The 15,285-nt window shown below is 40.2% G+C and overlaps 3 protein-coding genes across 5 annotated transcripts in view; 1 reads left to right on the top strand and 2 right to left on the bottom strand.

Annotated features, from left to right (window-relative positions):
- The window catches only part of LOC134839185 (protein IMPACT-B-like), a 34,677-nt gene extending 24,787 nt beyond the window's left edge, over positions 1-9,890 (bottom strand). The window contains exon 1 of the mRNA XM_063854654.1: positions 9,868-9,890. The gene's annotated coding sequence lies outside the window, so the exon portion shown is untranslated. The remainder of the gene's footprint in view (positions 1-9,867) is intronic.
- The window catches only part of LOC134839181 (branched-chain alpha-ketoacid dehydrogenase kinase-like), a 557,313-nt gene extending 547,421 nt beyond the window's left edge, over positions 1-9,892 (bottom strand). For 2 of the 3 annotated variants that reach the window (XM_063854647.1, XM_063854648.1), the window contains exon 1: positions 9,866-9,892. The gene's annotated coding sequence lies outside the window, so the exon portion shown is untranslated. The remainder of the gene's footprint in view (positions 1-9,865) is intronic. The other variant, XM_063854649.1, reaches the window with a different exon arrangement.
- The window catches only part of LOC134839184 (uncharacterized), a 45,533-nt gene that overhangs the window by 19,095 nt on the left and 11,153 nt on the right, over positions 1-15,285 (top strand). Inside the window, exon 2 of the mRNA XM_063854652.1 lies at positions 14,984-15,122. Coding sequence (XP_063710722.1) covers positions 14,984-15,122 — 139 coding nt within the window. The remainder of the gene's footprint in view (positions 1-14,983; positions 15,123-15,285) is intronic.

Below are 15,285 nucleotides of genomic sequence, written 5' to 3'. Positions count from 1 at the left end.
CTGGTGTAGATGCTGATCCCATCCACGTTCAGCATCACTTGATACGGCCCATAGACTTCTAGGTAGCGTCCATGAAGTTTCTTCATGCGAGGGCCACCCGTGGTTAGTAGTGCCCTCACAGCCCTCGACTCGGTGCGTGGCTCCATCTGCCTCAGATAGTCTGCATATGTGTCCAAATGCATCAAAGTGAACTCAGATGGTTCACTCAGATTTCTGATTACCTGATGCCCTGCCACCGAGATTATCGATTGTATTTTACTTCCTTGCGGTGCCATACCGAACCTCTGACCAGAGATAACATTAAGTTTCATGCTCAAGCTGCTTGGTGCTTTTGCCTCTTCAACTTCCGTTGCTTCAAAGGCGTTCAGTTGCTCCTGTAATTTTTCATTCTCCAGCTCGAGTTTCACCTTTTGCTCAATCTCTTTTGTCACTAGTTCCTGCTGTACTCTATTTATAGCATCCCTCGCAGCTGCCCTATAATCGATTTTGAAGTCATCGGCCGCAGTTGCTGGTTCTGGTTCACGTGCTTCTTCTGTTACCGCTTGCATCTTCGCTGCCACCAGCTCTTGAGGTTTATCCTTTCTGCGTGCCTCCGCTTCACTCAAAAGTCGAGCCTTGCTGGCTTTCACTCCTGACAAAGCTTCTTCATGTCTGGGATGCTTGATGTCTGCCACTGCATCCCAGAATTGCGGACAATCTGATTTAAAATGACCTTGCAAGTTACAAAAGAAACACCTCGGGCCGAATTTCGCAATTACTCCTCTCATGAAATCCTCATGATCCAACTCTGACGCATCTTCGTCCTCGAGGCTAAAGCCTATTGCTTTCATGCCTTGTTTGTAAGCTGGGCATGCTGACACATGATGGTCTGTTGAACTGCAATTAGCACCAGAACGTCTCTTGTCCATATCATCCCTCGGTTTGTACCAATTGTTCCTTTGGTTTGCTGGTCCATTGTTAAAATTTCCATAATTGTTCTTGTAATATCCAGATCTCGAAGGAGGTTTCAACAAAAGATACTCTTTTGATTTGAGCCTCAACTCCTCCGGTGTTGGCGCATTAGTTGATAGTGGTGTGTAATGCGTTGCTAGCATGGTACGAAGTTCATCATTTTTCACACCATCGATGAATTTTGAGGCTACGGCCAGGTTCATCCTTCGGTTTGACTCATCCGGTTGGCTGCGTCTTCTCAGCATTTCCAAATCATCGAGAAACTTGTCTATTGTTTCATCTTCTCGTTGCCTCCGTTTCTCGAAGCGCATCATCGCCTGGTGCCCCTGCACCCCTGATCAACAAGATTTCGAAGATTTTCTCAGCAGTGTCACGTTGATACTGCTTCTTGGCCATGACACAGTTCAGGGCTGTCCCTTCTAAGTTGCTGGTGAGCGCGCTGCATTCCTGTCTCTCCGACAAGTCCTCTTCCTCGAAATGCAGCTTCATTACCTCTATCCAGGTATCAATACAGCCATCAGATTCGTCTTTGTAGCATCTTGGCTTCTTAAAGACTCTTCTGGACTTCTCACTGCGTTCATTGGTTCTAGATAACCTCGTCAGGAATGTCTCCAAAGACCTGTTCAGGGGTTCAAATGCTGTGGCCATTGCCGTAGCATCCCTTGAGTGTCCCGCTTGAGTGTCCTCACACCTTGTCGAAGGCTCTGTGTGCGGTGCATCCCTGCAATCCGAATCACCATGAGCGTTTCCCGCTTGGCCCATGTGACTCCTCCTCGGGCTTGTATGCCTCATGTTGCCAGAATCGCTTCTCCCAGTCGCATGTGTGCTTTGCGTTGGTCGTTCGTTCGAGGTTTGTCTGTTCCCCGTTGAACTTGCTCTACTGTTTGGGCCCCATGCTGTATTACCCCTTGTGGCATAGCCTGATGAACTGCCCCTGCCTCTAGTGGATCCATACGTCTTCCTCCTTTGATGTTCATTGAAGTTCACCCTCGGTTCCCTGCTTGGACCTCCCGAGTTCGGCTCTCCTTCTTTTGGTCCACTCTTGCTGCTTAGTAGCCCGTCCAACCTATCCATGATAGCCTGCGTTCGCCTCTCCATCATCGCGTCTATCTTTGTGTCAAGAGACCCAAGAGACTGCTCTTGCTGAATTCTTAACTTCTCCATGTCGGCTCTTAAGCGTAACTCCCTCTGTTCCGCCTCTCTTGTCATTCGCGACAGGTTCCTCGTCATATGTTCGTCCGTTCTTTCTTTCAAGCGTTTTTCGCTTCTGCCAACTTCTTGTCTGTTGCGGTTTATTTCTTCCCGCAGACTTTCTCTTTCAATGTGAACTGCTCTTTCCAGTTCACTCATCCTTATCGACATCTGTTCATTTTGTTCTCCTAAACTGCCCACTATGTTGTTTAAGGCTTCCTCTAGTGCTGCCCCGTTATCCATGAGTGGCGTCACTAGCGGTGGTGTAACTCTGTCGGTCCCAGGTAGCTTCGTGCTGGTCGAGATCCGGGCCTTGACTCTCTGTCTTGACGTCTTTTCATTATCTATTTCAGGATCCGCTAACGCGTTGCCTAGCCCTCTGGTTCTACTCTCTCCAGTTTGTGGCTCTGAACTTGTCCTAATCGGGAAGTCTTTTGACTGGCCTGGTGTGTTTGCCTCTTTGCTTATCGTTGTCACTACACCAAATTTGTCCATGGTTCCAGTCTCTCTTCCGACGTATGCCTCGTTCTCCTGGATCGAACTGTTGAGGCTGACCTGAGATCCAAAGTCCCCTTGCTCCTCTTCATCCTCTTCCTCCTGGGATTCACCGTCATTTCCTGCTCCTCCTCCCATGCTGAATGGAAAGATGTTTCCGAAGGTGTTCTTCATTCTTTCTGAGAATGATGATGACGTTGTTTGTTTCCCCGTTCCGCCTGCCATCATAGTGTTGTCTGTCGGAGATCTTCTAGTTGCCGTTACTTCAGTTGAGATGTCGGACACTTCCGACATCTCCTCTCGATCCAATGTCCCGGTGGAAGTGGCAAAATCATGGCCTTGTTCTACCGGGGTAGATTCACTCGCCAGCCTTCTGCCTCTCCCTTCCAGTTCATTTACTTCCTGGTTGTCATTCATGGTATGGTCCGTATTGACCTCCACTTCTAACAGTTCTCTTCGCTCTTCTGAGGTCTTTTGACTTCTCGTTTCAACCATTCTGCCTGAAACCGTCCCCCTTTTGTCAGACCGGGATCGCTTGATCCAATCCACAAAAGGATCGGTCATCGTTTTTCTTTGCTTTTCAGGTATGAATTTCCTAGAGCTATTACCTCGTTTTGGTATCCTTGACTTGTCTAAACTCATTCTTTGTTTGTCACTTTCCTATGCCCACTCTTGACTCAATTGCTAGAGACCTTATAGTTTTATTAACAATAATAATGACACAACACAATAAATTTCACCAGATTCTACTAAATAGTGACCACGAATCCCTGTATGTTGTCAGAGTACAGTTTGTATAAAATTTATTCACACTGACCGATTATCGGTCCAAAGATCTGGAAACTAGCACAATATGATGTTATCAGTCAATTTTAAAAGATAGTGTACTCACTACCCAATCAAGCACAGTTTAGGTTGATTTAAAATAAAAAAAAAACAAAAAAAATATATATTGACACAATATGAATGTATATATAAAAAGCGTATGTGTCTTGTACTCTTAGTCGGTCGCAGTACAATAGTCGAACCTGTCTTTTAAAGAAAAAGCTTTCCCTGCTTGGTGCTGCACCAAACAGACAAAACTTTGAAGGCAGTAATTTTCTCAAGTGGGCGTCTATTGCACCCACCGAGTACTGTGTTACCTATTCTGCCTTCGGACTGCCCGAGCTAGACCTACTAAAATCCTCAGGGCAGTCACTTTTCCCAAAAACGTATTATGTTTCAATCCACACCAATGAGTCACGCTCTTTTTAATTTAGACTTAGTGTCGCGAATATCCGAGTTCGGACCTGTTTTGTATTAGTCTGGTTCTTTTTGAAAGGCAAGTTACCAGTGCAGTCACTGATACCTAGCCTGTGTATTAATAACCTAATACCTCTCGCTTTTTAGTCTTTCTTTCGTTTACCTAAGTCCTTAATAAAGAAAATACCCCTCCGGATTGGCACAAATAGGACCCTTCCGGACTGTCAGAATATAGACCCCTCCGGATTGGGACCCCTCGGAATTAGCAACTATAAGACCCCTCCGGATTCGGACCCCTCCGGTTTTGTGGAAAGTAGACCCCTCCGGATTCGGACCCCTCTGACTTTGAAAAATTTCGACCCCTCCGGATTGGGAGCCCTTAGCTCTGTCAAAGTAGCTTTTTGTAGTTTTCTTAAATTCAGCTTATACCCCTCCGGATACGTTCTGCGTTGCTTTTATGCTGTTTGAATTAACTGGGAAGGGTATAGGGTCCTTTCCTAGACCCCTCCGGATTGAAGTTAAGGCACTTATTTGACAATTCACACTAACGGTGAAGGGTCTTATCACTTGCCTAATTTCGACTCTATTATCGTTGTCTTGTGCCTTCAGCCCTCCCTTTTTGTCTAGAACTGTCCTAAGTTACTTAGTTCAATCGCTATCAACTTTTGGTAGGGGTATAAGGGTTTTTCAGAAAAATTTATAAAACGTGAAGGGTGTACCCCTCCGGATTTGTGTAATTTGCTAAAAACAATCTCAAAAAATTTTCTCGCTCGCTTTTTCGAGTAATTCTCTTTCCTACTAGTAAGTTCAGCTAATTTCTGAACTAATGGTACCAAGATTGACTCGATATGCTCTGTAGTTTCAAAGTTATTAACCAAAACGTCTTTTTTCCAAATTCAAAAATTTTCTCTCTTATAGGTTCCGCCTAACTTTTTCCGCAAATCTGGTCCTTTCGACCCAAAAATTATTGATCTCAGCTCACAAGGCCTATACTCTTCTAGTTCAATGCAAAAGACCCGATCTAAAACGCTTTTGTAGAAAAAATTTGCGAAAAACTATGCTACCTGGACCCCTCCGGATTGATGAATCCACCAAATCAAACACGTTATGTTCGATTTCTCTGCAACCCGGAAGGCTATCGGGTAGCGGATTTTAAAACTCGTAGATTCACTAGTGGACGTTGTCCGAACAACTATTTTTACTGTCCTAACTCAAAGATTTCAAAAAATTTTCTGATTTTATAGTGTTTCTTACTATCAAAAATTGGGAAAATTTGGTTTTTGGTACCAAACTAGTTCCAACCACTTCCGAACTAAAGTTAACCGGTTCTACTTATTACAGTAGTGCAGTTACGATGTAACACACTAACTTAGCGCTTTTTTCGGTTTCAAAAAATATCGATATCTCAAAAATCGCGACTTGTGGGGGGATCAAAATATCGCTATTTTGACCCTAAAAACCGGTCTGTTTTCGTTGTTTTTCACTGAAAAACGATATAAGACTATTAATATAGGCTATATAAGTAATAATATTAGTAATACTATACCCCTCCGGGTTTGTTTATTATCCGAATTAAGGTGCTTAACTCGGATATTCGCAGTTCGGTGAAGGGTCACTACAGTGCAGCACTGTCGAGCCCCCCACAGATCACTATCTTACTCTTTGTACCAAAAGGGATACAAAACTTGTTAACGATACCCAACAGTCGATTGTTGTTGTCGTTGAGCCCCTTCTTGTTGCTCCTTGTACTGCTTGCCGGATCGCTCTTCACCCAAGACCCTTCCGAATTGAGCGCAAATCAGCTGACCCTTCCGGTTTGAGCGCAATTTATCATTAACGTGCTTAAATGCTCAAATAACCCTACAGTACAAGCCTCACAAACGGGCCACAAAATTGATCGTAACGATCCTGACTGATATAAATGCCTGTAACAACAATATATCTATCAACAACAAACGGGGGGGTTGAATCACATCTTGTCTGGGGGGATGATTTCTACTGATTTTTTACTTTTTTACTGTTTTTGGTTTTTTCGGTTATTTTTTATGTTTTTTGTTTTTCTTGGGTACTATACTACTTTTTGTTTGGTTTTGCTTATATCTTTAAGTGTTTTTGGTCACAAACCACTCAGGGGATGAGGGGTTCATGATTCCCCCCACCCTTCCTGGTTCGTGAATTTTCGGTCTTAACTAGGTTAAAAAACTATTCACGGTAATCCGGAAGGCTTCCGCGTTCCGAACTACCCTTCCGCCCCGGCAGTTTAGGCCTATTAAGGGCGTTAATGTGAGCATCCGCTCGGCGCGGAGTGCTCGTTAACGGTTCCGCCGGTCATGATGTTATGAAAGAATAACACCCAGGAGCGCCATAAAAACATACATGTAACATTCGCCCGGAAGATACATATCGACGGATAACAAAACTAAGTCTTAAGACGACTGGCTAGCGTCTAAACAGAGCTTTGCATGTTTTTCACCGTCTCTACCAAGCCAGTACTTTTCGGTGGTCTTTCTTACATCGGGTCGACAAAAACGTTACTGCTCTCCGGCTTCGACCAGAACGCTCAAATTAACTGAATTACATGCAAAATAGTGAGCTCATGGCTGGGTCTCAGTATCCCCAGACCACGAGGTCACTCCTAAAAACAGGGCTACTACTTATTATATTACTATTGTTTTTGTTCAGTAGATAAAAACCATCATCTCCATCGAAGATGGATCAACCCTTTCCCCCACTCCTAGCTTCTCATCCTTATCAAAATGAATCCAGTTGTTAATTAAATTCAATTCAGGACATGACAAGAAGCTAAAAGTTTATATAAAAGGCTAAAAGTTCCAGTCCCGAAACCCTTCCGGATTCTTGAATCCAGTGAATCAAGCTCCTTAAGTTCAATTTCACGCCAATCAGGAAGGCTGGTTCTCACCCTTCACCGTTGTTGGCAACGGCCTTGCAACTATTGTAGCAGCACAATAGTTGCAACTTGGAACGTTCTCTGCTATTGTAGTTCGTTGTCGTTTTTCTTTAATCTCGATTTTCGTTCTGTTTGCAATCACAGATAAAGTTGTTCTGTTTTTTCACTCGTTTGTTGTTAAAAATGGCCGTTTCAGCATTTCTCCGAAAAGTGACGTCATCATTCGAATTTTTGAAAATTTAAAATACTAGAATATTCTAGCCCTCACCGTTTGGCTAAACGTTCCAATAACGTCGTTAATCCTTCGAAATCATCAACTCGGAAGGCTTACTGCTAAAAATTCGAAGCCTGCATAAATTGCACTTTGGCCATTCTGGTCGAATGTCACAACTATGCCAACCATCCTCGGTAACGTCTTTTCCGCACACGCATTTATGCCGTTTGCATAATTTTGATCCTAATCGAAGTCCTATCGCAATTCTGAGTTGTTGGTTCGACAGTTTTAACCTTAAATTTTTGCACGGGATGACGTTCAACCATTGGGATCCAAATCTATCTTTGAACGCGTTGAACCTTTTTACGTCCGTTGGTTCGAGTCGTAAAATCAAGTCTGCAATTTCGCTATCAAAAATTGGCTCCGTCAAATTTTTTTGGATTTCATTTTCCGGAGCCATTTCAATTTTTTCAAGGTCAAACCACCGTTTAAGCGCATCATCATAGGTTCCATCCACATGCTCCAAACCAAAGATTTCGCTCAAGGCATCTTTCCCTCCTACTGCTGAGGCTAAGAAAGCGGGTAAAGCGAGTAGACGAGCGGAAGAAACGCCCAAGCCACCTTTGGCTGCCGGGAGAACTGCTTGTAAAAACTGGTTATCATCCATTTTCACGTTAGTGACCTTGCATAACGAATTGCTTAGTAATTTATCGTAGCATTCCAAAAAATCATTTTGCAAAAAACAAGGGCTCGTACGCAAAAATTATAGGAGTTTTGGCATGCTAAAGCAATTTTTCAGGAGGTAAAAACCATAATGGGCGTCTAGTTTGTCAATGACATCCGAGATTTTTTCAAGCTCCCTAATTTTTTCGCCGAGCAATTTTTTCGGCAAAGTTCGCCGATTGGAGATCCTAAAATGAGGAGTTATTTTTTTTGTTTTTATGTTTATTTTGGAGCATTTTTTTTTCGAAATTGTGTTAAAATTGAATTATACTGTGTACTAGTAGTCGGTCCCAAAAAACAAAGTTCACACTTCTCAGTGTTTAAGCTCAGGCCGTAAATTTGTTCCGATTTCAGAATGTTTTTAAGGTCCTGGAGTACTACCTTATAGTTGTCGGCTAAATTCCCATCATCTAAATACCAGATGTTAATTTTCGACTCCAACTGTTTGACTAGTGTATGAATTGTTTCCGCAAAAAGGGGTGGCGCTTCAGGATCACCTTGCTGAGTTCCGTCTTCTGACATTATGACAGAACTTCCGTAAAAAAGGTAACTAGGTTTACCATACGCGCAATGGGTGTAATTATACAATTCGGGGCGATTTGAAAAAAAATGATTCAGCATTGTTTCTCTGTTTAAAGAGTTAAAGGCATTCTTAAAATCTAGTTTTAATAGAACAGTACATTTTGGATTGTCGTCGCGTTCAATTAGGTTTCGAAACGAGTGCGCAGCTATTTCTGCTCCTCGTTTGGTACAACATCCTACCTGTACGTTTCCGAAAAAATTTTGTCGCTCGGAGAGGGCCTTGCTTCCAGCGCATTTAGACGCGATACGTCTCAGCGTGTTGCCTATGGCAATCGGTCTCAACCCTCCGTCTATTTTTATGAGGGCGATAAGCTTTGCGCCAAAAAAGAAAGGCCTTAGTGGTTCCGGTATTTTGCCATCTCCAATGAGGTTTATCAGCTTAGTAAGCGATTTCAGAAAATTAAGTCCTGCACTGCCATTCGACTTACTAACAAGATCTTTAAAAATTTGAGGAAATATTTTATCAGGACTTGCTGCTGATCCGTTTGGAAAGGACATTATCGCTTTGTATATGTCGAAATCGGTTACGAAAAAACTATCCAACTTTTCTGGATTTGGAGCTGCAAATTTGACTCGCTGCGGGTGCTTAGACAACAATTTTTGATAGTTATCAGTTGAAAAAGGAGCTATTTTGTCATCCGAAGCAGCAAACCTTATTCTTCCCTTTACATTTCCTTCATCGAGCTTACTACTTATTAACTTTATACTCTGCTCGAGGTCACTCAGAGGCGGGCTTGAAACTTGGGGATGGGGTTTTGGAAGTGACACGTCATTTGCTCGAATTTTTTTATTTATCAAAGAGCTCATGCTTGTGGTCTGTTTGCGTCCACTTCTTTTCGGTTGCTCCAAAAAAAACAAGAACGACGTTAAAAAAATTAGCCATTTTGTAACATCTTCTACATTGTAGACGATGTCATTTATTTTGTCCGACAGACTTTCCGCCAAGGGAACACGCGAGTCTTTTGGTACTCTCTTGAGTACTCGGACATTTGAGATGGCTGTATTAACATAATTGTCTAGCACTAAATCATTACCTATTGTTGCTTTATTAACAGATTTTACATCAACGCATAAAGGACACTGAAACCATTGGGTTTTCTTAGAGTCGCTAAGAGAAATAATCACACAACTGATATGATACCAACTAGAACAACAATCACATCTAATCCAATTTATCAGTCCTGAAGGTTTTAAGCAATCTTTGCTTGTACACTCTTTGTTGTTTTTCCTCATCTTGACGCAGCATAAAGGTAAAAAAAGGATTTTGACTGGACTTTAGGGGACTGAACTAACCCATGATAAGCGGTTAGTGGGAATTTTACAAATCTGCAAATAAAAAAAAGACAACTAAATTAATTTAAATTTTAAAATTGAATTATAAAAAACAAAAACAAGGAACAATCTCACCCAAGCTCAGTAGGTCCAGCGGCGCACCACCAGACTCCTCAAGCCAGTTCCAGTTCCCCACCTCCCCACAGAAAGCCACTTGACAGACCTGTCTCTAAAATCCCTCAGAGGGCGCTCCACATACAGGCACAAACATCAAACATAACAAATCTATTTAATAAGTTTATCACAACAATTAGGCTTGTGATAAACTTATTCGACGATATACATCGAGTTTATTGTCATTTAGATTAGTTTATTGTAAAAATCCTGACGATGCACATATTTGCGAAAATGTTTGAAATTTACTTTTTAGCAAAAATTTCTTCAATCTAATACACTCGATGTACAAATCAAGTTAACTTTGAAACATTTATGCTAAGTTTTTTTTGTAACTGTCCATTCATCGCTTTACAAGTTGTTACAAGGAAAAAAAATAGTAAATTATAAAAGGGGCCCTTCCGTTTAGGTACGGTCGTGCACAAACTGTTATATACATACCTCAATAAACAATATTGCAGCAATTGGGTCAAGTCAGCATTTAATGCATTGTCATTAAAGCTATTTACTTCAACCGTCCCTCCTCTACAAAAGCACTAATTGAATTGTCTATGAATTGCGTCTGACGCAGTGATCTGCAACACTGTATACAAAGGATAGCGCTCCTGAGCAGCGCGCAGCTTAACATGGTTCTTATATAGTTTATTGTTTCTGCGTAGCTTTCATGCCTTTTTTCACTAAGTTTATCAGTTATGCTCTGCATAGTACGAGTAGCTGCTGGTGCGGCACCACCAGTGCAGCCAAAAATGAGCGAGCAGAAGCTGCTCTGTTCGACCTGTAGAACTCTCTGCTGGTATTTTGAATCTTTTTAAGTCATTCGTGGTACTTATAGGCTTCTTTCATTAGTCTTCGTGAAGTATTTGCGTGCGGGTTGAAGACTTTGACATCAAAGAAGGTTCGGCTAACTCTTGAGCCCCATAATCATTTAGCTTTTACATCTAGTCGAGCGTCTTCATAAGTTGTGGTTGAATTGTTGACAAAGTTCTCGCCTTGCAACGACTAAAGTTTCGGCTCGATTTCAACATCAAAGCAAACCTTGCTCATGAGGGTGACAAAGGTAACTCTGATTTCGTTATGCCTCATGTGGGTTTATCCACCTTTGCACAGTGAAAGGCGTGGGTAATGTCAAAAGATTGACCACATGCACATGTGAGTGGATTGTTGGTTGGTTCCCATCCATTTCTGAGATAAAATCCATCTCGGATTTCGGATTTATTCAGGTTTCATTTATATCTACTAAGTGGCAGTGCATCTAAAAGTTCAAGGCTCCTCTTTCAGCTCAAGTGCGTATTTTTTATTGTCGCTCAAGTTGTTCAGTTTTAAGTGTTTTAATTTTTGTATCGATTTTTTCTTGCTCAGATATAGCTGCTAATGAGTCGTATGTGTCTACGGCTGAAGATGTTTTAATTGACCATTCTAAAAAATTTTCATAGTCAAAAAATAGCCTAATATTTAGACCACCCATTTTCAGTGGCAAAGAAGCGATGTCTCTAAAAAGATGGCTGATATTATCTTTACCAATTAATTTTGGAATGAGATTTTCCTGCAGTATCTTCTCGCAGGTTTGCATGTTTTCTGTGGTATTGCGGGTAGTTCTAGCTAAAAACAAAAATTTTTCTTGTATCTCTGTGATGTAACAGAAAAACACGTTTTGTGGGGATGATTTTACGATCTTGCAGTTTTTTCAGTATTTTATTATGTTCTTCTAACTGAGTTTTTAAGAAAGTTTTACATTCAGTCTCAGATCCTATGACAGAACCAAATACTTTGGCCCCTTTCTTCTTTTCAGTTTCGGTATTTTTGAATACTTTTTATCTTCTTGTTGTTTTTGTTTAATCTTTTACAAGGAGCTGGCATTTCAATGCTTTTACATGATATCCAAAAAAAATTGCCGTGTTCAATAATATTGTCAAGAACTCTGTATCGTTTGCATACCATTTCTCTGATAGGCTGTAATCGTTGGCTAGTTTCGTTAAAGATAAAGTGGCTAGCCCGTATATTTCTATTGCTAATGGGTCTCTTTGTGTGGTTCCTTCTCTAAAAAGGATTGTTTTTTTATTCACGAAGAGTTTGGATGGATTAGAGTTTGAGTTCTATATTGCGAGTAAAGTTGTTACAAGGAAAAGGAAGTTTTTTCGTACAGGAAATCCTAAGAGTTTCCAGTTAAGGAAATGTTACTGATTTGGTACTGAGTTTCCTAGTAATGGAGGTGATACTGAGAATGATGATTAGAGTTAATGCAATGAAAATAAAACTCGATACGGGTCACGTTTCTTCAATAAGACCACGTATCTTGACAAAAAAAACCTCAAAGATAATTTTCATAAAAAATAAATTTCAAACGTTTTCGCAACTATGTGCATTGTCAGGATTTTTACAAAAAACTATTCTAAATGACAATAAAACATCAACCTACAATAAATCACATAAATTTTGGTCCTAAAACTTCATGTTAATACAATAGCCAATCACAGTTGACTTCTAAATTTTTATTCAAATTAAAATGCTTTTCAAATCTAAAATTAATTAAACAATTTTCAATTATTTTGTCTGGAAGTTTATGAGTCATAATTTGCATTTAAACAGGTACATTTTAAATAAAACCAAAAACATTTTAAGACTAGATTTTCAGTAAAAATTCGTGTTCAAGCCCGGTTTCTCTTTGCGGATATGTATTGCCTCTAGTGTTAACAATTTTGTTTGGTTGTTTGATCTATCTGTAATTTCTCAAAAAAAGATCTTCGCTACTTCCCTCAAAACTACATTGCTGAAGGTGGAGGCCTACCGGTGAGTCTGCTTTCTTATGTTCCTCACTTCTAGAGGTCAAATGTCGAACAGTTTGTCCAGCATAGGTGGAATTGCATCCACAACATGAGTGTTTTTAAACCATTCTTGACTAGAGGTCATAAGAAAAATTTGACTTTAGTGATGGTAAACATGATTTTAGTTTTCTTGTGGTGCAAACCACTTGAAAGTTAGTTAAATTTTGTATTCTACTTGCAGAATATTGGCTTTGGTTACCTAGAGAGTACACCATCAGCATTGGAGGCTTCACATTCCTTGGTGATTGAGTTGACAAACTCCTCTCACTATCCAGGGGGCTTGCCCTTACCCTCGATGATTTTGCACAAGGCGTCTGCCGCCACCTTTGCGAATCAATTTTCAGGGTACTGGTTTTTCAGCCCTATTGTTTCCATAGCCCTATCAAATTGCTCCCAAAAAAACTCGGTGTACAGTGCCTTTGATAACACTACGCTTGTACTGAGTTGGGGCGCAGCTTCTATAATTCAGTATAGTCCCAGTATCTGTTGGTTTCTGAAACCAAATGCAGGTTACCCCCTATTCTGCGATACTTTTATGTTTAAATCCAGGAACGGCAAATTCCCCTTTGAATTAGTTTCCTCTAGAGCGAACTGCAGATTTGGAAGAAGAGAATTGGCGCCATCGAGTACATCACTCGGCTCACCTATGACTGTTCTAACAATGTCATCCACATACCTGAGGAAAAAATTAACTTGTGGAGTATCCTTCTTGTTGTTCTTAGCGCGGCAGCAGCATTCATAGTACCAGACTATCTCGATTATTGATGCGTACGCATCATGGGATATTTTTCCGCATTTTAGATGATATCAGTTTCGGCAACCCTCGCATTCACCTCTTTTTGATCTATATGTTACTATCCTGTGGCAACATGGGCATGAACCGTTTTTGTCATTCATTGGCTCTATCTCCCTTACCACCCTGTTGACCTCAACTTAGAATAGAATTGATCTTTTCTTTATAATTTCCAAGTAAGTTTTCTTTTTTTTTACCTTTTGCTGAGCCAAACAGCAGGTAAAAGAACTGTGGTCATGTTTTGCAAGCCACGAGTAATGAAACAAAGCAAAACAAATCACACTCTCCTCACCCCTGTCTTTGAAGCGCAGACACTTCCTCTGCCTGCAGCTTCTGCTCACCTCTTGCTTTCGCCTTCTTCATTCTCTGCTTCCATCCTTACTCGATGGATTTCATTATACCAAATAGCCTAAATTGACAGTTCGCAAACTTCCAAAATGTGCAAAATGGTCAAAACGATATACTTTATGATTTTTGAGCTGTGGGCATCAACGTTGGAAACCGAAATTACTTTAGAAAAAGCTCCCTGAACACAAACTTTTTGTCTTTTCTCAAAACGCAAACATGTGATAAATGACTGACTGATTCTGATAGAGAGCTTATTGATTAAAAAAATGTGGTCAAAAAGTGCTCCAAATTTGTAACGCTTGCTTCTAATTAATTCGCATTTATATGTAGGTGTTTGTAATTTTATGCAGCGATTAGTTCTTTGATTGCAGTTAATTTGTGCTCGCAATTGAGAAAATATACATGACTTTTTTATTATTATGGGCTTTTTTGTCATAAACAGAGCGCTATTGTTACCAGTATCTTTTTACTGCCTTGCATTTGCGACAAAATAATTTTTCCCAGTAGAAATTGTTCAATCGTATTTCTCCAATATGTCGCTTTTTACTTGCATTTGTGTAAAGGGAAAAAGTGAACATCAAAAAAATCAAATTTTTCTTAGAGTTGCGAAACATCGGTTGGAAACGTTTTTTATTTTAGAATAATTTAAAACTAGTAAAAAGAGCGCGAGTGGTATTAAAAAAGAATAAAATTCAGGCCGTGAAAAACGTTGTTTGAATACGGCAAAAAATTTCTGATGATTTTTTTCGCGTTTTCTTGATGATAAAAAAAACTCTAAAAAAAAATAGAAAAGCAAAAAGTTTTCTCATATTTGTTCTCGATTTTTGTTCGTCCTCCTTGGCATTCTTTTTTTTGAAGACAAAAGGTATAGATTAAATTTTTTAAATGATTTTGTAGCCTTTCATTGCATCATACACAAACGTAACGGTTTCGTTTTAAACAAAAAAAAACGTTTTTTTATGAATGTGGTCGTAACTCACTGGGCTACTTACTTGCACGGCAACCAGTTACTTTTGTTTTCATTTACGCTAGATATAACGCGCTTTTTGTTTTGACGGATTAACCAAATAACCTGAATGATACTGACAAATTGAGCTCAAAAATTCAAAATCAACAGTCAAACTACTCGTGATTCTTAGCCGATTTTAAAGACAGTTTGATGAAGTGCAGCAAAAGAAACGAAAATTCTATACATTCAGTTCTTAAAAATACCTTTCTAATTTGAAAATAAAAAATTTGTACAAAAGTTTTTTTCGCGATATTTTCAGTGGTAAGAGGAGACCAATGTAGCCGCAGCATGGAGTTTGCTGGACGCAGTTTGAACTTCTCGGAACTGAGGACTGACAGCGGATCTGTGTTTGTGTGGGAGGAGAAAAGCCAGATCTGCCTCACTGGTGTTCATTTCAAGTGAATATAGAACTATTACATTATTTCTTTGTTTCTGACAGTTGAATGGCTAACACTGCTATAGTTGTGATGAAAAGGTTCAAACGGGATGGCTCCTTAACAGAACAGTCATTAAAACCAAATTTTTAACTTTTCTAACCAATCTTGATTCAGCATGTGTACC

This window comes from Symsagittifera roscoffensis, chromosome 2, assembly GCF_963678635.1.
Source record: "Symsagittifera roscoffensis chromosome 2, txSymRosc1.1, whole genome shotgun sequence".
In the NCBI taxonomy this organism is placed as follows: Eukaryota; Metazoa; Xenacoelomorpha; order Acoela; family Convolutidae; genus Symsagittifera; species Symsagittifera roscoffensis.
This window is presented reverse-complemented; position numbering and strand designations above follow the sequence as displayed.